The sequence below is a fragment of the Elgaria multicarinata genome, chromosome 1 (assembly GCF_023053635.1).
Source record: "Elgaria multicarinata webbii isolate HBS135686 ecotype San Diego chromosome 1, rElgMul1.1.pri, whole genome shotgun sequence".
In the NCBI taxonomy this organism is placed as follows: domain Eukaryota; kingdom Metazoa; phylum Chordata; class Lepidosauria; order Squamata; family Anguidae; genus Elgaria; species Elgaria multicarinata.
The window spans coordinates 151,727,032-151,753,587 of NC_086171.1; the positions used below are offsets into that span (position 1 = coordinate 151,727,032).

Genomic DNA, 26,556 nt, shown 5'->3' on the forward strand with positions numbered 1-26,556 from the left:
GAACTTTCTCAAACTGGGGAGAGGCAACGAGTGGGGTACCGCAGGGCTCAGTTGTGGGCCCAGTGCTCTTCAACATTTTTATTAATGATTTGGACGAGGAGGTACAGGGAAAGCTTATCAAATTTGCAAATGACACAAAATTGGGTGGGATAGCTAATACCCTGGAAGACAGAAATAAACTTCAAAGTGATCTTGATAGGTTGGAGTGCTGGGCTGAAAACAACAGAATGAAATTTAATAGGAATAAATGCTTAGTTCTACATCTAGGAAATAGAAACCAAATTCACAGTTACAAGATGGGGGATACTTGGCTCAGCAATACTACAAACGAGAAGGACTTTGGAATTGTTGTAGATCACAAGCTGAATATGAGCCAACAGTGCGATATGGCTGCAAGAAGTATGCTTTAGGGTGGATTCCTGCATTGAGCAGGGGGCTGGACTCGATGGCCTTGTAGGCCCCTTCCAACTCTGCTATTCTTTGATTCTATGTTTAAACAACCCATGTGGACTATTTTGATTGTACGAACCAGCCCTGAATCTCACTGCTGTATCACATACCTATAGTGAAGCAAATATTTTCAACTATGCGTGATTTGCATCATTCCTTTTCACAAAATGTGGATTTTTCGTGACACAGAAATGGGATCTTGTAACTTATTGTAAAGGTTCCTTCCTGTTTGGCATAAGGAGGCATCTAGCAATGGGTTTACTGCTATTGCACTGCTGTGCCAAACTGGAGAATATAAAACTAAAACAACTGGAACAGATGGCTCCTTTGATGCAAAATAATAAAAATAAATACGTTTTCATTTTGTCTTTCTTAAAGACAACAGGAAGCTAATATTGCTGTTGAAGCATGGGTGATCATATTTTGCTCCTTCCCCTCCCCAAAATTAGAAGGTGAGCAGCTTTTTCTACATCACTTGAAGCTTCCAAACACTCTAAGGAAACCTCACATATAGTGGATTACAATAATTTAGCCTTGCAGTTACAGAAGCATGAATGAAAGTTGCTAATCCTTATTTGATTTAAAAGTGCTACAGGTCATTTGGAAATCACAGTCATATTCAGCACAATAGATTTAGCCATGCAATTATTCCTTTTCCCTTATTACTCACTTTGGCAGAGAGAAGGATGTCAAGAAAATCTAGGTGTCTCTTCTCCTGGATCTTCTGGAGTTCTTCCTTATCCCCCAGAGATTTCTTTCTCTCCTTGACTATCATTTCTATGACCATATTTAATACATATAAAAAAGCAGTACCATAAATAGATGCTATATTTTGCATAGTAAATATAAAACATAAAACATATGAGACTTTATAGAATAAAATGTGCACTAATTTATCAGAAAGGATTCATACAAAAGATTACCATGGCATTTTATAACATTTCATTGGATCCAGAAGCATAACAAAAATTAACCACCTTAGGTTCCACAAGATTTCAAACTTTGGATCTGTATAAATTAAGGATATTCAGCAGATAGACACATATTTGTTTCATGTCATTTGTAAACACATTCTGTTGTTAATATTACTAATGTCTATTTTTGTACTACGGTGCTTCTTTTAATGTAGTGTTAGATCTAGGATTTTCTGTGTCATCTTCATTTCCTTTACAATTCTTCTAAAGTTTTGAGGAAGCACCTTTCAAAGTACAAGAATCCGTAACTATCATCTCTGAGGAAAACATTTTGTCAATATGCATTGGCCAATGTACAGTATTTGCACTGAGATGAACAGATGAGTCTATTTTAGTCTATGTCAGTTTTATAGGTGTTTATTACCTGCCCTTTTTTTGCAAAACAAATTACAAAGATCAAAAAAATGTATTTACTTTGGATGTATTTCCCCACTAAAATATACATTTTGCATATAAAGCAAAATTCAGTATGTATACAATCTGAAGGGTAACTGTGTTTTAACCTATGTATTAATCCTAGAAGTGCATATTAAGGAAAGGAAGAAAAGGAACCTGTGCAAGCACTGAGTCATTACTGACTCTTGGAGGGACGCCAGCTTTCACTGACGTTTTCTTGGCATGCCTTATAACGGGGTGGTTTGCCGTTGCCTTCCCCGGCCGTTATTACCTTTCCCCCAGCTAACTGGGTACTCATTTTACCGACCTCGGGAGGATGGAAGGCTGAGTTGACCACTCAGGCCATGGGGAGAGTTTCAGCTGCAGAAACTGCTGCTTTACTGCTCTGCGCCTATGTGTTAATCCTAGAAGTGCAGATTAAGTTTGCTTAAAAATGGGAACTAAACAGAATTCTCCAACATCCCTAATTCATACTAGTTAATTCTCTTTCACAAACCTGTTTTAAATTTTGCTTTTTGTTATTGTTCTGGCCATGTTTATTCCTATCCTCCTTTCCATTTTCCTAAAATGGGTGTGGTCACTTTCTTACCATTTGAGGTTTTTAGCAGCCTGGCATTGCTTAAACCAGAGGTGGGCAATTTGTGGTCCTCCAGATGTTTTGGTATACAACTCCCATCAGTGGTAACCACATAGCCCATGGTGAAAGTTGATGGGCCAAAACCTCTGGAGAGTCACAAGTTGCTCACCTGTCGTAGTAGCTTAAAGTATTAAAACTCCAAATCTAAACTTAAATAAATAAGGAAACAGAAAAGTACCTGTATGAAGGTGGGTAACTTGGCAAGCCTTCCGAAACCGACGTCCTTGGGGGCTGAACCTGTAAATCAGATCGTTGTGGTACAGGATGTTGACCATTCTGGCATGAGTCAAGTAGCAAAGTTCAAATACAGCTTTGACATAGGAATTCTCCCTGAGGGTCAAATAAGATCAAATTATGTTACTCATAAAAATTGTTACTACTATACAGTCTGAAAGCATCATTTGAGCTGTAATCCTATATACATTTATCTGATAATAAGCCCTGTTGAGCTCATAAGGCTTACTTCTAACTAGACATGCACAAGATTGCACTGTAAAAAACAACAACAGTGGGAGCAGCTACATACCACTGAAGCACAGGAATGGGTGAATATTTTAAAATGTTTTTTTAAAGGAGCTCTGACCTGTTAATACTATAAACTTATGGAGGTTTTACTGCCATCTTGCCACCAACTCTTATACATAAACAAAGTGTTCTTTTTATTTTTAAGAGTAAATGTTACTATATGAATTTAACAACGCTTTCCAAATGTTCAACTGCATTGACGTGTGCTGTTTATTAGGGGTGTGCCCTCCACACCGAAAATCCAAGGGTTCGACAGTGCTCCGAGGGAGCTCTGAACTTTCAGTGTGGTTAGGGGATGCCTTTAAAACCATCAGATACCCGTGGTGCAGAGTGAAGGTTGTTTGGAGCTCCAACCGGTTTTCGGATAACGGCTTCATTATAGGCTATGGCAATTAACCAAAATGTTTACAGCTCTGTCAAAGAGATGAAATTTTGCACCATGATAGGTCTTAAGGAGGGCTTTAGGCATGCCATGTTTGAAGTAGATCCCTTCATCCCTTGAATTTTTAGGATTTTTTAAAAGTTTGATGATCTGCATTAATTCACCCCTGCACATTTATGGAAGGAGTTTTATCCTTTATTTCGCTAATGTCCATCAGCAAAGTAAAGTATAACACTCCCTCCATAAATGCACAGGGGTGAATTAATGCAGAAGTAGGTGTGGGTGGGTGGGTTTGAGGGGGTGAAATTTAAAAAATCCTACAAATTCAAGGGATGAAGGGATCTGCTTCAAACTTGGCATGCCTAAAGCCCTACTTAAGAGCTATCGTAGCGCCAATGTTCATCTCTTTATCTTTAAAAGTGACAGAGTGGTAAGCATTTTGGTTAATTGCCATAGCCCATAATGAAACAGCTATCTGAAAACGGGATGGAGCTCTGATGAGTAATCCGGTGGTGTGGAGAGACAGACCCCCTCCGAAAATCAGAGTGGAGAACCCACTCAACAGGGCTCTGCCCCAAGTTTCAGGGTGGAGAAGACCCCACTCTGCACAGCACTACTGTTTATGAGCAATGCAGCAAATTATACTGCTGCCCCATGTGGGAATTTAAACAGATGTAGGATGCATCTGCTGTATTTCACAGCAGTGAACTTTTTGCTGCGTTCAGACAATAGTCAACGGTTGTATAGTCAACTCTGTGGTTGATTATCAAGGGGGTACTCTCCAAGAGATATAATCAACTGCGGTGTGGATTAAGGCCAGCATCGAGTTGACTATTCGTCAACAGTGTGTTTGATGGACACATCCCCTGCCCTCTCTCCCCACCTCAGTCGTCCCACTGGTATCCCATCAGCCATTGCTGGATTAGAGCAGCAGCCACTGCTTTGGTTGCTCTTGCCAGGGGACTCTGTAGTCACTGAAAATAACCAACTGTGTGCAACAAAATAGTCAGCAGTGCCCGACAGACAACACGATAACCAACGGTTTTTCGAATAATGAACTCTGCACAGTGTTGGTTATTTGTGTTGGTTATTTCAGCTGAATAACCAGTCATGTGAAAAGTCCCAACAGATGACGCAATAACCAACCATTCACTATTTAACCCACTGTTGGTTATTGTGTTGTCTGAACCCAGTAGTTGTGTGGAATGTGGAACATAAACTTAGGGTAGCCAATTGGATCCTTTTAAATCACTGCTCAGTAATTCCTGGCCAATAAGAGGAGCTCTTCTTTCAGAGTTAAAGGAGTACCAATACTAACCTGTCCATTTGACAGTTGCTGTTATAACTGAAGGCGCATTTCATGATGCTGTCAAGCGTCATCAAGCTCACATGTTCAAAGAGCTCCACTGATTTATCCTGTGTGATCAGCTGTTCCCATTTATCCTAAATCAACAGATGGAAAATAATCCAAGGCTATGGTGCTTTTAAAGAATGCCACTGTGAGTGGAAACTTAGTACAACTCTGCTGGAAGCCGTAAAATGCCTGCCTTTCTCTGGAGCACACAATGGAGTTTGGTTACTGATTGTATGTCCATAGTGATTTGGACAGTCCACCTTTCTGTTTTATAAGATATTTACATATGAATGCTGTGACCTAATACCTAGTAGATTATACAGCTACATACATTCCAACTCAGTTTTTAGAGTTAAACAAATCCTTCTGTCCCTAAAGATGGGATAAGGTTTTCTCAACTACTGTGCCAAGACTCTGGAATTGTATCCCCTGGAAGGATACATTGTTATTATTCTAAAAGGTATTTTGAAATATAGTATAGCTGCCTATTAAACATTCAATGAAATGCTATTAATAACAGCACACTTTTACAAAACCAGTAAGATAGAATGATGTTTATAAAAGCACTTACCAACATCACTTTTGTACACTCTGCAATCAGTGTTACATATGGTTTCAAAATGGTATAGTGGAAACCTGGAGTCAGCAGCTTTCGATGCTGTGACCACTTGGGTCCATGTAGCACCAGCAAGCCTTTCCCTGGGGGCACACAGACAATTCTTATCATTTAAGCCACTACAAACACATAGTCTTAACTAGGGTTGCCATATTCTAAATCCACAAAACTGGGACAATTTTTTTTGGGGGGGGGGGGCGGAATATTTTTAAAAACTGAGCAATATATAAAGGTCTAGGGAAAGCCCAATTTTTGCAAAGCCCAATTTTTCAATTAAAACATCAACAACTGTAAAACTAGACATCTTAAATTCACTGCAACTTATGGTGAGTGACTCAGATGAGCCTGTGGAGGAGCGGCGATGCGTCTTTTTCTCTGCTGCTGCCGCTCCACTGAGCAGGCTCAAGACACCATTTTGGAGGTCAGAATTTCTCCGGCCAGCTGGACCAGGAATTTGGGATTCTTGCCCAGCCGGTCGGAACATTTCAGAATCTCCTGGAAATCAGGACATTCCCGGTTTTCCGGGATGTTAACCCTAGTCTTAACATATTCAGACAGAACCATTTCCTTTATGATAGTAGAGTCAGATTGATGAATACGAGACTGAGTCTGGAGAAGAAATACTTTTAACTGGAAGTTTACTTAAAGAACATAACTTATCACAATCATGTTGTTTTTTTACTTGTTGCAGAAATGGGAAAATTAGGAGAGCTTCTATTAGCTCTATCATGCAGGGAAGGAAAAAAAGGAATGGCTTCCTTCTAGGCAGAGTGGGAGTGGGGGAAAGGCTATACGCAATGCCTAATATCTCCTCCCTAGCCACTGGTGGAGTGGCTGATTGTAATAGTGCCCAACTCCCAGAGTTATCCCAGAAGGCTTAAAGCGCATCTTATTTTTCTGCTGTCATTCTTCCAACACTCTAGTCAGCAATGGCATTTCTTTGCCATTTATAGTTCATTCCCCCAAAGTAAGTGAAGCTATAAGTACTTGATATAAGCACAAAAATGACAGGTAGAATTGGGAGTCTCTGAAACATCAAAGTCCTTCACAGTTGTTCAGCTAGTGAATCTAAGGCCTTAGCTAGATGGGGCGAAATCCCAGGGTGATCCCTGGGATCATCCCTGTGCATTCACACGACACACAGGGGATCCCAGGATCAGGAAGGGATGATCCCTCCCTTGCCCCGGGATCTCACCCTACACTTTGAGCCCAGTTTTTTGCGGTCCTGGGCTGAGACCAAGATCGCAGAATATGTGGCCGGGCATCGTGGTTTGTCCCAGTTCCTCATGGTTCCTTGCGAGGAGCTGGGACCAGCGCACAGGGCGCAGAGCTCCTCAGCAGCACTGCGCCCATCTTGGGTGGGGTGCGGAGAGCAGGGGAAATAATGTTTTTTTTAAAAAAAAACTTACCTTTTTTGCACGAGCGCTTGTGTGCATCTTCCCCTTTAAGAAAAAAACCCAAAATGGCCGGCGCAACGCCTCTCCCTCTGAGGTTGTCACACGCTGCGTGTGAACAGAGGGGAGATCTCACGATAAAAATATCATGAGATCTTCATCCCTCCGTCCTGATAGACCAGGTAGGTCTAGCTAAGGCCTAAGCAGCAGTTGCACTGTAGCCACTTGGCACAAATTCAGACACATCAAATAACAATCAGTTTGATCTGAGATTTTTGATACAGTAATATCACTAGGACTTTTCCCATTTCACTTTTGGACTCATGGCTTGTTTGCTGACTATCTGCTTGAGCAATCTTGATGTGCATTTTCTAGACTTATTTCTTTCTTTACTTGTTTCTCTCCCACCCACCCAACTCCATCCTAAGAAAATGAGTGAAAAAGTTGAGCTGGGGTTCATTCATGCTTGTTTCCCTAATTATTTATTTAATTTAAATCCTGCCTTTTCACCAAAAATTGTGCTCAAGACAGTAGGGTGACCATATGAAAAGGAGGACAGGGCTCCTGTATCTTTAACAGTTGTACTGAAAAGGGAATTTCAGCAGGTGTCATTTGTATACATGGGGAATCTGGGGATTTTCCCTCTTCATCACAGCAGTTAAAGCTGCAGGTGCCCTGCCCTCTTTTAAATCTGGTCACTCTAGTATAGCTCCTGCAGCTTTAACTGCTGTGATGAAGAGGAAATTTCACCAGGTTCTCCATATATACAAATGATACCTGATGAAATTCCCTGCTCTATCCAACTGTTAAAGATACAGGAGCCCTGTCCTCCTTTTCATATGGTCACCCTACAAGACAGCTAACAATAACAAAATACAAATAGAAAACAAAATCATAATTAAAACATGCCCAACAACTTTCATCTTGATACCACAGTGTTTGAAGGAGATGCAGTATTGCATTATGTTGGAGTCCTGAATTAGGACTGGTTTTTTGTGATTTCCATATTTTTGTACAAGCCTGCAAAACCTGGAAGAAACTGAAGACTCAGCATCAGTCAATCAGCTTAAAGGTCAAGTTTGCAGGTGGACTTTATTGAATTATTGGGATGATGCAAAAGTCTAATTGTCTTGCCATTGCCAATTAGTGGTTTCATCATTTGTTCAGGGAAGTGTATATAAAGAGAGTTTTGGAGCTTTGTAACCAGATTAAAATATTCTCTCTCTGCTGCTGTGAGCCCTGCTGTAACGTGTATGACCAAGTGTGTGAGTATGTTGGTGTAAATTTGTATTGCCATAAACTGTGTTATTTTCTATCAGTAAAATACTTTATTTTTGTACCAAACAAAACAGACTCTGTCTTGAAGTTAATTTGGTCTTTGCTGACTTTCATAGTTAAGAACCGCTGTTACTCTGCTAATTCACTGGTATAGTGAACAAAAGGGTTTATAAATATAATACCCCTCAAGAGTGTCATGCCCTGCACAGAGATGGAGTCAGGAGATGAGGAGGAGGTGGCAGAGGCTGGACCTAGTGCCGAGAAGCCCAGCTCAGGTAGTGGGGAGGCTGGACTGGCAGAGACTGTGGCAGAGCCTCAGGGAGAACAGCCAGGGCCAGCTGGGACTTCTGCCAGCTCTGAGGGCTTGATGCCAGCAAAGACTGCGGAGGAGCCGCAGAGGTCTGAGGAGGAGGCGGAGAAGCCTGGTTTCAGCCAGCTGCGGGCGGAGAAGGAAACCAGACGCCAGTCACGCCGCCTACACCAGAAACGCCAGGCAATTAGGGATCAGCTGAGAGACCATGACTCTACACTCTGACTGAGGATAAAAGCGCAGCCGTGAGCCATGCAAAGTTGTCAGAGATTATCTGAGCATTCTGGCGGAAGCCTTGGCTCTTAGATCTCGTGACCTCGTGCCTTGCTCCAGATTCCTAGTTCCTGAATCCAGCCTTGACTCCCGGACCCCGTGACCACGTCTGCCTACTCTGGACTCCTGTTTTGACCTTGGACTGCTTTGTGACTACGTTTTGCCTGTGATTGCTCCCATGACTCCTGGACTGTGTTATTGGACTTTGCTGACCGTCGGCTGTGTTGACCTTGGACTGAACTACCGATTCGCTGCTTTGCCACGCTCCCTAGACCCCGGACTGGACATTGACTTCTCTGTAAGCCTGAATCCTGAACTGTTACGTCCTTTTGCCTTTACGTTCAAAGCTCCGTTTGCACTGCCTTCCCTGAACTGTTTGTGTACTGTAATAAACTCATCCGTTGCTTAGTTACCAGCTGGTCTTATCTTTCTTTGTCAAGCCATTTGGTGGCTTTCCCGGACATATAGTTTATTCCCCTCTTTGAAAATGGTGGTTGAGTTGGAATCCAAACTTGAAATGTAGAATTGTTTCCTGTGTGTATGCCAAATTTCATTCCCATATAATGAAGCCAACACATTATAAACAAATAGAATGCCTAAAGGCAAGTTAATCAAAAAGCCCCATTTGACTCGGTCATAGTTTTGGAGCAGTATTTTCCATCAAATCTACTGAAAATCGCTAGAGCTAACCTACCAAAGCATATTTCCTTTTTCTTACCAACTAAAAACTTGCTAAATTTAAGATGTCTGTGCAGAATCTTTATTTCTAATGTATCATTAAACTGTATTCCTGAGAACATGTCTGTAATTTTATTTTTGTATAACATTTAGTACACTTTACTTACACATTTCAGAAATCACAAATAATAACCTCACTAGTACCTGGATCCAACGGAGAAATTTATTTTATTTTAATATTTAAAATTCTATACCACCTTTCCGAAGTATTTCACAGGGTGATTTACATAAAAGGGAAAGAATGCAGCTAATGGATCACCTACCTTTAGTAAAGCTCTCTATATACAGAGTACTTATGCCAATAGACCTAAGATGTAGACTTCCATCATTCTAATTAGGCTAATTATTTATGACCTGTTCTTTACTGACTTCAACTGTACTTCATCATATATGCCATGACTATACGTACCAATCCATGGAATTATGTTTCGATAAGCAAAATTGTCCTTTGGTTCTGTAAAGTACAAACAAGCAAGCAAGAAAAAGAAACCACTCAGTTATTATTTATTTCTTTATTTGTAAACTTTATAAACCACTGTTTATTCACAAGGGATACCAAGATGGTGTACCTATCATTTTAGTAACTAACAAATAAAATATACTGAGAATGATAAAATTACAAAATATGAGGCATAAAGAATTTTTCAACAGTAAATAAAAACAATTAATCAATTCAAGATTTAAATTTACTACACCTGGGTACAAAGAACATTTTGATTTGGGAGAAAAGGAAAAGGAAAGTCACTGCCAATCATATGTACATGGTAGAGGGCGATCGGTCAAAACTTGGGGCACCACCACAGAGAAGTCCTGTCTTTTGCAAATGCATGATGTATTTTCCCCATTGATAGTACTTGGAGAAGGGCCTCCTCTGAAGATACACGGGCAGAATGATGTGGGAGAAGGTGTTCCTTCAGTTAGTTGGCTTTAAAGATGGTAACTAGCATCTTGAATTGGGCTCAGTAATGAAGAGGGAACTAATGTGATATCACTGCACCTAGGTAAACCAGTAAAAATTCCAGGTGCTGAATTCTACATGAGTTTAAGCTTTCAAACCATTTAGATGGGCAGCTCCACATATAACACATTACAGTAATCCAACCTCAAGATTACCAGATCATGGACTACCATGGCCAGACTATTCCAATCAGGGAAAAGCCATCATGGGCAAACCAGCTGAAGCTGGTAAAAGGTTCACTGAGCCACCAAGGCCACTTGGGTCTCGAGTGACAATGTTAGATCAAAAAGCAGGCCCAACACTACCATCATATTTGTGATTGGGTGATATTTATTACAATCTTACAGGTTCAGATGAGGCTTTCTTAAGAAGTGGTCTCCAAACTGCCTGCTTCAAAATAGCCCTCTTTCAATGAGGCATTAATAACCTCCTGAACCCACCTGGTCAATCCCCTTCAGCTTGATGCAAGAAGCAAGATGGACAAGGGTCAAGAATATAGGTGGTTGGTTGGACCTGACGACATCCTCAGATCTCAACAACTAAAACTAATCCCATAAAACCAGACCAGGTCTGGAACTGTATCAATGAGACTGTTGTAATTATCTTCCCAATTGTTTCATTGACCCCATCTCTCTAGTAAACCAGAAGGTAGCTGGGCTGTTCAACACAGGAGAGAATACTTGGGAGCAATCATGTCAACAGCCCTTTACATCTCAGCATTCTATAGCGGATCCAGGGCCAGATTTACACCTCATGTCGTATCGATATGATCCATCCTGGTATTGATAGATCCCTCTTGCTCATTTATACCTTGTAGTGCACACAATGACATTTGTTGCACTATTTTGGATAATATGGAATAAAAAACAGGAAATAAAGCTAGAAAAGCAGTATATTGAATGTATAATGTGCCCCAACAGTTATCAGTGCACTTCAGTGCTGACAAAAATCACTATCTCGCTACAGAAATGACATTTTCTTTTGCCATCAGAAGTTATACCCCATTTTGCCTATTCTAAAAGAAAAAATCATCAAACTGAAGCAAAACTGAGGGTCACAACATTGGCCTTAGCTAGACGTAAGGATTATCCCAGGCAAATGGAGGGGTCGTCCCTGCCTGCTCCCGGGATCCCCTGTGTGTCATTTGGATGCACAGGGATGATCCCGGAACGATCCCAGGATATAGGCCTGGTCTAGCCATGCCCATTGTCTAAAGAACCAATAAACAACCATGAGTATGGAATGACAAGTGCACAATAAACGCCTCATGTAGAAAAGTCCCAAGAAAGCAGTGCCCCAAGGCCATCCTGGTCTTTCCCCCAAAGCAGTAATTCCTGACCCTGCACACTTTTCTCCAAAGATATACATGAGTATTACTATCAGTTTATTGTATATATCGATGATGCCTTACAATATGAAATAATTCTATAAAATAAGACCATTGGTCATTCAAGCTGTGTTCATGAAACGTCATGGAAATCTGAGTATAATATCAGATCTGTGGCTTTCCTTTGTTCTGCTGGTGGATAACTGGAAATTATCCTCAGCATTTTGCAATTTTATCAGAATCACCAGGATGTCAACAATAGCAACAACATGCATGCGCACACATACACAGAGCTGGTAGACTAAGACTATTTTGTCTCTTACCTGCTCTAGCAAGTAATGGTTTTGCATAATCAGGGTGTGTGATTATTACACATGCAGTGAAGCTCCCATACCATATAGGAAGTGCAAATGGATACAGATGGCTCCAGCTCTCCATCTTCTTCAAAACTGTCGATATGGGTAAAAGCTGCAACAATACATGAAGGAGGGAGTGAAGATGACTGTTAATGCCAGGAGCCAACATATTTTAGATGACAGGTGATCCAGCACAATACAGAAAAGCTGACGTTTGAAATGTTCTGCATATTGAAAATATCTGATGCTCTGTGTAGTATGTTGGTGGCCAAGCTAAACAGGCCACTGATGGTATTTCTTACCTCAAATAAATTCCCTAATAGAATATTGGAATATATAGGCTTTGCACAACATCCATCACAGGTCTCAGTCTAATTCTGTGAAGAAAACAATGAAAGCAAATCCCAAAAGAAGCATCAGAGTGAAAATCATTTATACCAAGTCAGATCTAACATTAGCTGCAACAGACACACAGCATAGACAGAGCTCACAAGTAGGGGAGCTGTGTTTTAAGAATATGGTATCAAGCTCTGATTTGCCAAAACCAAATAGTCTGATTTGCTGTGTGTGTAAATGCAATGTTTGAGAGCTTTAAAATGAGCTCTTGAGTTGTGTATTTTCATCTCAGGTAGACCATCGGAAGATGGGACCCCCAGGTCGGAAGATGGTCAAAATGCTACTGGGGAGGAACAGAGGATAAGTTCAAGTAGCCCCAGACGTGATGACGCAGCTAGCTCAAAGCCGAAAGGACGGCTAACGGCCGACGGTGCTGGTGGTGAACGACGAATCCGATGTTCTAAAGGTCAACACACCATAGGAACCTGGAATGTAAGATCTATGAGCCAGGGCAAATTGGATGTGGTGATTGGTGAGATGTCAAGATTAAATATAGATATATTGGGTGTCAGTGAACTGAAATGGACTGGAATGGGCCACTTCACATCAGATCACAACCAGATCTACTACTGTGGACAAGAGGATCACAGAAGAGATGGAGTAGCCTTCATAATTAATAATAAAGTGGCTAAAGCAGTGCTTGGATACAATCCAAAAAAACGATAGAATGATCTCAATTCAAATTCAGGTTAAGCCATTTAACATCACAGTGATCCAAATATATGCCCCAACCACAGATGCTGAAGAAGCAGAAGTATATCAGTTCTATGAGGATCTGCAGCACCTACTGGATAATACACCAAAAGGAGATGTTATTTTCGTTACAGGAGACTGGAACGCTAAGGTGGGCAGTCAAATGACATCTGGAATTACAGGTAAGCATGGTCTAGGAGAACAAAATGAAGCGGGACATAGGCTGATAGAATTCTGCCAGGACAACTCACTGTGCATAACAAACACTCTCTTCCAACAACCTAAAAGACGGCTTTATACATGGACTTCACCAGATGGCCAACACCGAAATTAGATTGACTACATCCTTTGCAGCCAAAGGTGGCGGACATCTATACAGACAGTAAAAACAAGACCTGGAGCTGACTGTAGTTCAGATCACGAACTTCTTATTGCACAATTTAGAATCAAACTAAAGAGAATAGGGAAGACCCACAGATCAGTTAGATATGAGCTCACTAATATTCCTAATGAATATGCAGTGGAAGTGAAGAATAGATTTAAGGGACTAGATTTAGTAGATAGGGTCCTGGAAGAACTATGGACAGAAGTTCGCAACATTGTCCAAGAGGTGGCAACAAAAAACGTCCCAAAGAAAAAGAAAACCAAGAAGGCAAGATGGCTGTCTGCTGAGACACTGGAAGTAGCTCAAGAAAGAAGGAAAGCAAAAGGCAACAGCGATAGGGGGAGAGATGCCCAATTAAATGCAAAATTCCAGAGGTTAGCCAGAAGAGATAAGGAATTATTTTTAAACAAGCAATGTGCGGAAGTGGAAGAAGACAATAGAATAGGAAGGACAAGAGACCTCTTCCAGAAAATTAGAAACATCGGAGGTAAATTCCAGGCAAAAATGGGTATGATCAAAAACAAAGATGGCAAGGACCTAACAGAAACAGAAGAGATGAAGAAAAGGTGGCAAGAACATATGAAAGATCTGTATAGGAAGGATAATAATATTGGGGATAGCTCAGACGGTGTGGTCAGTTAGTTAGAGCCAGACATCCTGAAGAGTGAGATTGAATGGGCCTTAAGAAGCATTGCTAATAACAAGGCAGCAGGAGACGACGGTATCCCAGCTGAACTGTTTAAAATATTGCAAGATGATGCTGTCAAGGTGATGCATGCCATATGCCAGCAAATTTGGAAAACACAAGAATGGCCATCAGACTGGAAAAAATCAACTTATATCCCCATACCAAAAAAGGGAAACACTAAAGAATGTTCAAACTATCGGACAGTGGCACTTATTTCACATGCCAGTAAGGTAATGCTCAAGATCCTGCAAGGTAGACTCCAGCAATTCATGGAACGAGAATTGCCAGATGTACAAGCTGGGTTTAGAAAAGACAGAGGAACTAGAGACCAAATTGCCAATATCCGCTGGATAATGGAGAAAGCCAGGGAGTTCCAGAAAAACATCTATTTCTGTTTTATTGACTATTCTAAAGCCTTTGACTGTGTGGATCATAACAAACTGTGGCAAGTTCTCGGTGGTATGGGGATACCAAGTCATCTTGTCTGCCTCCTGAGGAATCTGTATAACGAACAAGTAGCAATGGTAAGAACAGACCACGGAACAACGGACTGGTTTAAGATTGGGAAAGGAGTACGGCAGAGCTGTATACTCTCACCTTACCTAGTCAACTTGTATGCAGAACACATCATGCGACGTGCTGGGCTTGACAAATCCAAGGCTGGAGTTAAAATCGCAGGAAGAAACATTAACAATCTCAGATATGCAGATGACACCACTTTGATGGCTGAAAGCGAGGAGGAGCTGAGGAGCCTTATGACAAAGGTGAAAGAAGAAAGTGCAAAAGCTGGGTTGCAGCTAAACTTCAAAAAAACCAAGATTATGGCAACCAGCTTGATTGATAACTGGCAAATAGAGGGAGAAAATGTAGAGGCAGTGACAGAATTTGTATTTCTGGGCGCAAAGATTACTGCAGACGCTGACTGCAGCCAGGAAATCAGAAGACGTTTACTTCTTGGGAGGAGAGCAATGACAAATCTTGATAAAATAGTTAAGAGCAGAGACACCACACTGGCAACAAAGGTCCGCATAGTTAAAGCAATGGTATTCCCCGTAGTAACCTATGGCTGCGAGAGCTGGACCATAAGGAAAGCTGAGCGAAGGAAGATAGATGCTTTTGAACTGTGGTGTTGGAGGAAAATTCTGAGAGTGCCGTGGACTGCAAGAAGATCAAACCAGTCCATACTCCAGGAAATAAAGCCAGACTGCTCACTTGAGGGAATGGTATTAAAGGCAAAACTGAAGTACTTTGGCCACATAATGAGAAGACAGGATACCCTGGAGAAGAGAAAGCTAGGGAAAGTGGAAGGCAAAAGGAAGAGGGGCCGACCAAGGGCAAGATGGATGGATGATATTCTGGAGGTGACAGACTTGACCTTGGGGGAGCTAGGGGTGGCGACAGCCAACAGAAAGCTCTGGCGTGGGCTGGTCCATGAAGTCATGAAGAGTCGGAAATGACTGAACGAATAAACAACAACAGACCATGTTTGCTTGGAAGATCTCATGGTTTGGAAACATATCCACTGTACACTATTCTCCCTCTGTCCCCTTCAAACAAATTCAGAAATATTCACTCATACATGCACGCACACACCTACCTAAGCTCAACCTTGGGAGATAGCAACTGTTCCATGTTGCTCCAGTCTCCACTGATTGTGTGAGCTTCTCCTTGCTGCCCTCCTCTAACAGTGGAGTCTCAGGCCATTCCTACACCTGCCTTTTTTCCAGGGATCATCCCTGTGCATGCAAATGACACACGGGGGATCCCAGGAGCAGGCAGGGATGATCCCTCCATTTTCCTGGGATAATACTTAGGTGTAGAAAGGGCCTCAGGCAGCCAACTGAACTCTTGCTATTGCTCACACAGGGATCAGGGTGCAGGTATGGTGGCCATGGTTTGAATTTTTCCTGCCCATCCTATTTACAGTGCACACTTACATTTCCTTGCCTCCCCTGCCTCAGTATACATGTGTGTGTTCTGCAAACGGATAACATAAAAAATAAGTGGCTAGACTACTAGAAGGGGGCCAGAAGCCCCTCAACCAGCCATGTCAGTTGTTTCCTGACCATTTAACTATCCTAGACATAATGACTTCTAGCTAACAGTGGATTATCATTTGCCAAAAATGGAGAAAAGCCATAGGTTAGTGGTAGAGCACCTGCTTTGCATGCAGAAGGCCCCAGGTTCAATCCCTAGCATCTCTAGGTAGGGCTGGAAAACCTCCTGCCTAAAAACCTGGAGAGCTGCTGCCAGTCAGTGTCAATAGTACTGGGGTAGATGGACTAATAGTTTGATTCTGTATAAGGCAGCTTCTTACGTTTCTATCCCAACAATCTAAAGGGCCATGTTCTCCCATAAGATGTGAACCTTATCTGGGATCATCTTCTGAGTCTCTCTGCTATCTGAAGTTAGGTGGTTGCTTATTTGAAAGAGCACTTCCTTGATTGTAGTGCCTCAAATATGGACGGTCCGTCACAGAGCTCTCCTAGAACCAATGTTTTTTTTTTAATGCTAGGTGAAGAAGACTTGTTATTTGTGCAGGCATTCCAGAATGTTTTATAGCTGTTTAAAATGTTATTTCATAGCCCTATGAACACCACCTAAATTCAAGAGTAAATCCCATACTGATCTGCAGATATATTATTAGGTTTTTCTTTCATCTCTCCCATCCTCCAAGAGTTGAGAATCATCTTTCCCTTTCCTCATCCTTTTGTCTGCACAATGACCTTATGACATGAGGTTGCTGATGATGACTTGCCCAATGTCATGATTCAGATGGGATTTGAACCCAAGTCTCCTTGATCTGTATGTGACACATGTGTATGTGACGCCACACCTCTGTCAGCAAAGCAATATATTTGTGCAAGCCTACACTGCAGATTGCATTACTATGCAAGAAATGTGAACCACAACAATGAAGAATGAGCAACCCCAGAAGAATGAACAAGCAGGAAGGAAAAATCAAGAACAACAATAGTCAGTGTAAAACCAATGAGCTCAGCCCACATGTGACACCCATAATTGTCCAGTAACAGCACAATTGTATGCATATCTTTTCAGAAGTAAGTCCCATTGAATCCAACGGCGCATACTCCCAGGTAAGTGTGCATAGGATTGCAGCTTAAATTGCAGCTTAATCTCAGGGGTTCTTTCCCCTGAGGATTTTGCATAATATTATATTTAGTACGGTATACTTGCCACTTGTTCTTCAAACTGGTATAAGTTGAATAGCACACATTCAGTTTGCTTTGGCCCTCCTCTCTTTAAAATAATAATAATGCCTTCTTACTAAAGACAAAGAAACAGGTTGTGCAACTGGATTGCTGTTCACTGCACCTCCTTTGTTTGAGAGAATCAGATGGCTCTTTCAGATGTTGACATTCTAAATAGTATCATGAGCCTACCTGACTGGAAGAGAGCAAAAGGGAAAACGGTAGGGATGTGCTCCGCTTCTAATCGGACCGGCGAATTAGAAGCGGAGCGGGGGGCTTCGCCTGCCCTTAAGGCGGAGGCGAAGAGGATTGGGGGGCCGGCGGAGCGTGGTGAAGAGGATCAAGGTGAAGGCAGATCCTTCGCCACGATCCGGAGCTCCGCCAGAAAGGTAAGTGGGGTTTACCGGGCCCTGCTGCTGTCGCTGTTGCCCATGCGGCGACGGCGGCAGGGCCCGGTAACCCCCCCCCCCGCCCTCCTCTCCCTTACCTGCCTCTGTCCGCGGCCCATCGGCTTCTTCAATTGAGCCCGCGGTTCAACCAGGAAGTCAACCATGAAGCTTGTGGCCCAGACTTCCTGGTTGAACCGCGGGCTCAATTGAAGAAGCCGACGGACTGCGGACGGACACAGGTAAGGCCCCCCCTCCCCCTTGGTCCCTTACCGGGCTCTGCCGCCGTCGACATCAGCTTGTACCTTGGCATGCATGTGTATCCCTGGATAAGCTATCATGGTGGCGAGTTTGAGGTTTCTAAAGTGCAAATTGACGGAGCTATCGAAAGGGGTGTGAATGGGGTGCCCGATTTTCATAAATTCCCCCAAAATCAGGGAATGATGGGACTGCCTAGAGACTTGGCGTGCATGTGTATCCCTGGATAAGCTATCATGGTGGTGAGTTTGAGGTTTCTAACGTGCAAATTGACGGAGCTATCGAAAGGGGTGTGAATGGGGTGCCCGATTTTCATAAATTCCCAAAAAATCAGGGGATGATGGGACTGCCTTGAGTCTTGGTGTGCATGTGTATCCCTGGTTAAGCTATCATGGTGCTGAGTTTGAGTTTTTTAACTTGCAAATTGACGGAGCTATCGAAAGGGGTGTGAATGGGGTGCCCGATTTTCATAAATTCCCCCAAAATCAGGGAATGATGGGACTGCCTAGAGACTTGGCATGCATGTGTATCCCTGGATAAGCTATCATGGTGGTGAGTTTGAGGTTTCTAACGTGCAAATTGACGGAGCTATCGAAAGGGGTGTGAATGGGGTGCCCGATTTTCATAAATTCCCCAAAAATCAGGGGATGATGGGACTGCCTTGAGTCTTGGTGTGCATGTGTATCCCTGGTTAAGCTATCATGTTGCTGAGTTTGAGTTTTTTAACGTGCAAATTAACGGAGCTATCGAAAGGGGTGTGAATGGGGTGCCCGATTTTCATAAATTCCCCAAAAATCAGAGGATGATGGGACTGCCTTGAGTCTGGGTGTGTGTGTGTATCCCTGGATAAGCTATCATGGTGGCGAGTTTGAGGTTTTTAACGTGCAAATTGACGGAGCTATCGGAAGGGGTGTGAATGGGGTGCCCGATTTTCATACATTCCCCAAAAATTAGAGGATGATGGGACTGCCTTGAGTCTTGGTGTGCGTGTGTATCCCTGGATAAGCTATCATGGTGGCGGGTTTGAGGTTTTTAACGTGCAAATTGACGGAGCTATCGAAAGGGGTATGAAATGGGGTGCCCGATTTTCATAAATTCCCCAAAAATCAGGGAATGATGGGATTGCCTTGAGTCTTGGCGTGCATGTGTATACCTCCATGAGGTGTCATGGTGCCAAACTTTAACAGAAAAAAAGTTCTGTTAAAAACTTTAACAGAAAACTTTTTTAGCTTAATGCAAGCCTATGGGGGGGGGGAAACGGAGCTCCAATCCGGATCCGGAGCTCCGCAGCGGAGCGGAGCGGACATAGGCGGAGCGGGGGCGGGGCGGGGCGGAGCGGCCCGATCCGCAAATCGCGGATCTGGAAGAGAAGCGGAGCGGGGGGTCCGTGCACACCCCTAGAAAACGGGAACCCAGAGAACTATAAAGAGCTAGTAAGTGTCTTCATTGTTTCTTGTTTAAAGGTAAGGGTGCATGCATACACATTAAGGCAACCAGGATGATCAGGGGTCTGGAAACAAAGCCCTATAAAGAGAGACTGAAAGAACTGGGCATGTTTAGCCTGAAGAAGAGAAGATTGAGGGGAGACATGATAGCACTCTTCAAATACTTAAAAGGTTGTCACACAGAGGAGGGCCAGGATCTCTTCTCGATCATCCCAGAGTGCAGGACACGGAATAATGGGCTCAAGTTACAGGAAGCCAGATTCCAGCTGGACATCAGGAAAAACTTCCTGACTGTTAGAGCAGTACGACAATGGAATCAGTTACCTAGGGAGGTTGTGGGCTCTCTCACACTAGAGGCCTTCAAGAGGCAGCTGGACAACCATCTGTCAGGGATGCTTTAGGGTGGATTCCTGCATTGAGCAGGGGGTTGGACTCGATGGACTTGTAGGCCCCTTCCAACTCGGCTACTCTATGATTCTAATGTATTATAAAGTAGAATGTCCAGCTTCTAGAAATTAAAATAAGAGTCATTGCTGGCACCAGGATTTTGGGGACCAACAGACATGTTACCTTCAAGGGTGGGTGGGTGTAGATAACCTGGAAAGTATGAAAACTGAGAATTCTCTTAGGCTGCATCTGAACAAACGAAGTGATAATGTTAGGGTAGTGGGCCCTCTGCTGGTCTTGGGGTCCTGGCAAACACCCATCCTTGCCATCCTCCAAAGCCAGTCCAGTAACAATAACAGCAAGTACTTATAGGATACAAAAAGGTTTGGGCAGGATGAGTTGTGCTTCCCATCTTAGTGACATTAGATAGCAGATATTTCTGTCACTTGCACTATCGTATTCTTTGTCTCTTAGCAATCCAGTGCAAATGACCCAGAGGTAAGATAAGCGGCCACCCCAGCCATCGGAAGGTATGGCATATGTATGTCAATGCAAGTGCTTTGCAAGGTGAGAAAGGTAGGGAGAAAGAATCTCATCACAGTAGGAGTATAGTATGTGCTACCTGCAGTATCAGAGGCAGTAAGCCTCAGTACACCACCAGTTCCTGGGGAACATGGATGGAAGGGTTCTGTTGCACTTGTGTCCTGCTTGTGGGTTCCCAGCCGGTTGGCTACTGTGTGCACGGAATGTGGACTAGGTGGACCCTTTGCTCTGATCCAGCAAGGCTCTTCTTACGTTCTTAGGACCTGTGCTGCAAATGCCCTTGGGATACGTGCAAGGAGTGGGCGGATCAGCTCGAATGTTTTGGAACCAGCAGCAGCCTGTGAGCAGTGAGCACAAGGGGGGAGGATGCTTTGTGACCCCGAAGGCACCAGCCCCAGTTCTTTCGCTAGGCACCTACCTCAGATATATGGCCGTACAGCCAGTGTGTGGGGGGCCCAGGGAAAGTGCTCAGAGCTTTCAGCAGCTCCTGCCTTCGGCGATGCAGCTGGATGGCTTTGATCAGCACACAAGTCAGGCAAAAGACAACCGCCAGGTGCCAAATCCGCGAGAGATCCATGGCCGGGCAACGGGAGAGGGCGCGTCCGGGTTCGGAGCACGCTGCGGTCAGCTCCCTCCCCAAAATCCGCTGACACTGTTTGCCGGCAAAAGGAAAGCAGGACAAGGAGGACAGGCAGCGAGGGCGAGAACGGCTTTGCACGGAGAGGCGATTTTTACCAGAGAAAGAGCGTCTGGCTGTTGTTGGAAGCCTCTTCTCCCTCACGCTGGGCGGATTTTCCGAGGCAGGTGGCAGACTCCGCCCTTGCAGTAAGAACGACCAAATCAATGAATAACCCTCATCTATAGTTCGGCCCCCCTCAGCGCTGAAGGGACATCCAGAATCTCGCACCGAGAAACAGCATTGTTCCAGCAGAGGAGCAATGCTGCAGCCTGGCCGGCGCCTCCACACGCCTCGCTCCCTGCCCCACGGCCTTTCGGTTAGAGCCAAGCCAAGAGCAGCAAGTCCTGCCTAAGCGGGAGTTGCTTAGAGGGCAAAGTAGAAGGCGAAGGGAAGAGACAACAGGCAGGCGGTGGCCGGCGGGGGGTGAGGGGAGGATAAGAAAGGGTGGGGCGAAGGGGGATGAAGAGGACAACGGAGCTAAGGGAGGAGGATGCTACTGCTGAGCCTTCTCGCTGCAACCATGGCCACCTCTTACTACGCTCGGAAGAACGACCTTGTATTAGGCAGTGGTACAGGTGCTGGAGAACGTGTGTGTGTGTGTGTGTGCGCGCGCGCGCCTTCAGCTATAAATTTATTTATTTATTTATTACATTTATATATCGCCCCATAGCCGAAGCTCTCTGGGCGGTTTTTGTTTGTTTGTTTGTTTATTCGTTCAGTCGCTTCCGACTCTTTGTGACTTCATGGACCAGCCCACGCCAGAGCGTTCTGTCGGCTGACGCCACCCCTAGCTCCCCCTAGGTCAAGTCTGTCACCTCCAGAATATCATCCATCCATCTTGTCCTTAGCCGGCCCCTCTTCCTTTTGCCTTCCACTTTTCCTAGCATCAGCCTCTTCTCCAGGGTATCCTGTCTTCTCATTATGTGGCCAAAGTACTTCAGTTTTGCCTTTAATACCATTCCCTCAAGTGAGCAGTCTGGCTCTATTTCCTGGAGTAGGGACTGGTTTGATCTTCTTGCAGTCCAAGGCACTCTCAGAATTTTCCTCCAACACCACAGTTCAAAAGCATCTATCTTCCTTCGCTCAGCTTTCCTTATGGTCCAGCTCTCGCAGCCATAGGTTACTACGGGGAATACCATTGCTTTAACTATGCGGACCTTTGTTGTCAGTGTGGTGTCTCTACTCTTAACTATTTTATCAAGATTTGTCATTGCTCTCCTCCCAAGAAGTAAACGTCTTCTGATTTCCTGGCTGTAGTCAGCGTCTGCAGTAATCTTTGCGCCCAGAAATACAAAGTCTGTCACTGCCTCCACGTTTTCTCCCTCTATTTGCCAGTTATCTGTCAAGCTGGTTGCCATAATCTTGGTTTTTTTGAGGTTTAACTGCAACCCAGCTTTTGCATTTTCTTCTTTCACCTTTATCATAAGGCTCCTCAGCTCCTCCTCGCTTTCAGCCATCAAAGTGGTGTCATCTGCATAACTGAGATTGTTAATGTTTCTTCCTGCGATTTTAACTCCAGCCTTGGATTCGTCAAGCCCAGCACATTGCATGATGTGTTCTGCATACAAGTTGACTAGGTAAGGTGAGAGTATACAGCCCTGCCGTACTCCTTTCCCAATCTTAAACCAGTCCGTTGTTCCGTGGTCTGTTCTTACCATTGCTACTTGTTCGTTATACAGATTCCTCAGGAGGCAGACAAGATGACTTGGTATCCCCATACCACCAAGAACTTGCCACAGTTTGTTATGATCCACACAGTCAAAGGCTTTAGAATAGTCAATAAAACAGAAATAGATGGTTTTTTGGAACTCCCTGGCTTTCTCCATTATCCAGCGGATATTGGCAATTTGGTCTCTAGTTCCTCTGCCTTTTCTAAACCCAGCTTGTACATCTGGCAATTCTCGTTCCATGAATTGCTGGAGTCTACCTTGCAGGATCTTGAGCATTACCTTACTGGCATGTGAAATAAGTGCCACTGTCCGATAGTTTGAACATTCTTTAGTGTTTCCCTTTTTTGGTATGGGGATATAAGTTGATTTTTTCCAGTCTGATGGCCATTCTTGTGTTTTCCAAATTTGCTGGCATATGGCATGCATCACCTTGACAGCATCATCTTGCAATATTTTAAACAGTTCAGCTGGGATACCGTCGTCTCCTGCTGCCTTGTTATTAGCAATGCTTCTCAAGGCCTATTCAACCTCACACTTCAGGATGTCTGGCTCTAACTCACTGACCACACCGTCTGAGCTATCCCCAATATGATTATCCTTCCTATACAGATCTTCCGTATATTCTTGCCACCTTTTCTTGATCTCTTCTGCTTCTGTTCGGTCCTTGCCATCTTTGTTTTTGATCATACCTATTTTTGCCTGGAATTTGCCTCCGATATTTCTAATTTTCTGGAAGAGGTCTCTTGTCCTTCCTATTCTATTGTCTTCTTCCACTTCCGCACATTGCTTGTTTAAAAATAATTCCTTATCTCTTCTGGCTAACCTCTGGAATTTTGCATTTAATTGGGCATATTTCCCCCTATCGCTGTTGCCTTTTGCTTTCCTTCTTTCTTGGGCTACTTCCAGTGTCTCAGCAGACAGCCATCTTGCCTTCTTGGTTTTCTTTTTCTTTGGGACGTTTTTTGTTGCCACCTCTTGGACAATGTTGCGAACTTCTGTCCATAATTCTTCTGGGACCCTATCCACTAAATCTAGTCCCTTAAATCTATTCTTCACTTCCACTGCATATTCATTAGGAATATTAGTGAGCTCATATCTAACTGATCTGTGGGTCTTCCCTATTCTCTTTAGTTTGATTCTAAATTGTGCAATAAGAAGTTCGTGATCTGAACTACAGTCAGCTCCAGGTCTTGTTTTTACTGTCTGTATAGATGTCCGCCACCTTTGGCTGCAAAGGATGTAGTCAATCTGATTTCGGTGTTGGCCATCTGGTGAAGTCCATGTATAAAGCCATCTTTTAGGTTGTTGGAAGAGAGTGTTTGTTATGCTAAACATTTTTTAAAAAGTATACAAAATGTAAAACCATCAAAAGCATAAAAACAACAGTATCCATTAAAAAAACAACAGTTCTGGGGTCCGTTAAAAAAACAAACTTAGCATTTGCCTGGGAGAAGAGAAAAGTCTTGATCTGGCGCCTGAAAGATAACAGTTTTGGCGCCAGGCGAGCCTCATCGGGGAGGGGGAGAGTGAGAAAGAAGGTGAAACTGGCTTAAAGTAGCTGGGAGATGGAGAAGTTGTGAGGGAGGGTCTCCCTCTTCTGAGGGGAAAAAGACTCAATGGGCATTGAAGAAAATCCAAAATAGAGATAAAACATTTATACGCATAGTAGTCGTCATCAGCTGGGAATAGAGAGGCAGATGGTAAGAAAGATTAGCTGGAGTTAATGTAAAAGCATCAGGCAGGAAGGATGAAAGAAACAGGCAATTTTTGTCTGTGAGAAAAGGGGGTAAATAACATACAAGTTAAGAGTGAAAAGAGAAGAGGAGAAGGAATGTCAAAAAATGAGTAAAAACACTTCCAGAGGTATATGCTGGGGTGGGAGATATAAAACAAAAAGTCTTCTCATTCTCTGGAACAGCAAATTCTGCCTAAAACGAGGAGGCTGAGTCATCATACCTCCAGTCCAAAGCCAATGTATATATTTAATAAGAGGAAAGCTGAACTATGGAAGTCCTTGCTACAAGGAAATAATTCTGGCAAAGAATTTAGCAAATAGGGATGAGTTGTTAATATTAAATGCTAACAGATTGTGCCAACTTCTGCCTCCATCTGCCACCATTTTGTCACAGGCTCTGCCCCTGCACTACTATTTTGTGGCTGGCCCGCCTCAGTAATTTTCTGTTTTAGTGGACCCTCTAGGTAGAAAGTTTGAGAACCCTGGGTCTTGGCATAAGATGAGCCCTGCTGGGTCAGAGTTTCCACAAATGTATCATGATTAGTAACCACTGAGAGCTTTATCCCTCTGAATTTGTCTAATCCCTGTTTAAGGTCATCTGAACCCATCACCACATATTGTAGTAGCAAATTCTATAAATGACTTATGAAGAACTCAACAGACTCTTTTGTCTGTCATAAATCTTTTGCTGATCAATTTCTTTATTATTATTATTATTATTATTATTATCATTATTATTTATATAGCACCATCAATGTACATGGTGCTGTACAGAGTAAAACAGTAAATAGCAGGACCCTGCCGCATAGGCTTACATTCTAATAAAATCATAGTAAAACAATAAGGAGGGGAAGAGAATGCAAACAGGCACAGGGTAGGGTAAGCAGGCACAGGGTAGGGTAAAACTAACAGTATAAAGTCCGCACAACATCAAGTTTTAAAAGCTTTAGGAAAAAGAACCAAAGTTCAAGTGTTATGTAAGGAGGGAAACACTATTCACTTCCTTCATACACACACCCTGTATATAAAAAAATATAAACTACCATGTCAGGAAGAACGGTTGCATTTCTCCCTTAGTTTTCTACATGCAAGGTATTATAAGAGGACATGAACTAGTGCAGCACTTGAAGGCTTGAACCAAATGACTCTTCTGACTGTAGATCTGTCCTTTTCACATGACCAAGCAAGGAAAGACATAAGGTTGTCAAGTGACAGATTTGCTAAGCAGTAACTAATGCACATGGCCATTAACACTTACATCAGTGTTTATTCCTATTCAATTGACTAGAAATTGAAGATGACATATAATTATTTCTGCAAAAACTAAGTGTGCTTCCTTTATATAGTGATATCTGATTCTTACATTATAGCTCCCAAATGGAAGCTGCTGAAAATGTTACCACACCATAGTGGTTCCATATGGTGACTGTAACATGTGATAGTGTTCTAACATGTGGATCATCCAAATCAAATGGAGAATCCCTGAGCAGCTTACAGGTGAGGGCTCTGGAGGGAAAATTGGCCTCAGGAAGCCCTGACAGAATATGGAGGAGCTACCAGGAAAAGCAAAACTGGTCCCTATTGCCTTATCCCCATGTAAAAAAAAATGAAACACATCTATAATTCTGTTCAATCACAGGTCAAGGAGAAGCTGCAGGTGAGAATGCTCCAATGCAGTCTGGACATGCAAGAATTCTTGCAGGCATTGGTCCTTGTATGGGTCAGCAGCAGGGCCCCCATCACACCTGCACCTGGCCTCGTAAACCTTCATGGTGGCCCTGAGCTTTGCCTGACGGCCATAGCATTATTTTTTTGGTGCCAGGTAAATACTTCATTTTCTCAGTTTTTTTTTTTAAAAAAAACTTACCTGTATTCTGCTGCTTCTAACTACTGATTGTAGTATATTTTATTATTACATTTATATGCCACCTTTCTTCCATCATAGAACTCAAGGTGGTTATGTGGGATTTCCAAGTAGTGAGATTATATATATATATATCAAATGGTGTATATATTGTATATATATATTTAACAAATCCAAGCACTGAGCCGATGACCTACTTAACTTCAGCAAGGTGGCGGACTCATTTCCTATGTTACATTGTGACATT

The 26,556-nt window shown here is 43.1% G+C and overlaps 1 protein-coding gene across 1 annotated transcript in view; it reads right to left on the reverse strand.

Moving 5' to 3' along the window:
- The window catches only part of LOC134407443 (cytochrome P450 4B1-like), a 32,705-nt gene extending 11,556 nt beyond the window's left edge, over window positions 1-21,149 (reverse strand). Inside the window, exons 1-7 of the mRNA XM_063139227.1 lie at window positions 20,780-21,149; window positions 11,936-12,080; window positions 9,737-9,781; window positions 5,290-5,417; window positions 4,683-4,807; window positions 2,636-2,787; window positions 1,121-1,227 (exon numbers count right to left, since the gene is read on the reverse strand). Coding sequence (XP_062995297.1) covers window positions 1,121-1,227; window positions 2,636-2,787; window positions 4,683-4,807; window positions 5,290-5,417; window positions 9,737-9,781; window positions 11,936-12,080; window positions 20,780-20,938 — 861 coding nt within the window. The 5' untranslated portion in view covers window positions 20,939-21,149. The remainder of the gene's footprint in view (window positions 1-1,120; window positions 1,228-2,635; window positions 2,788-4,682; window positions 4,808-5,289; window positions 5,418-9,736; window positions 9,782-11,935; window positions 12,081-20,779) is intronic.
- Window positions 21,150-26,556: the final 5,407 nt, after the last annotated feature.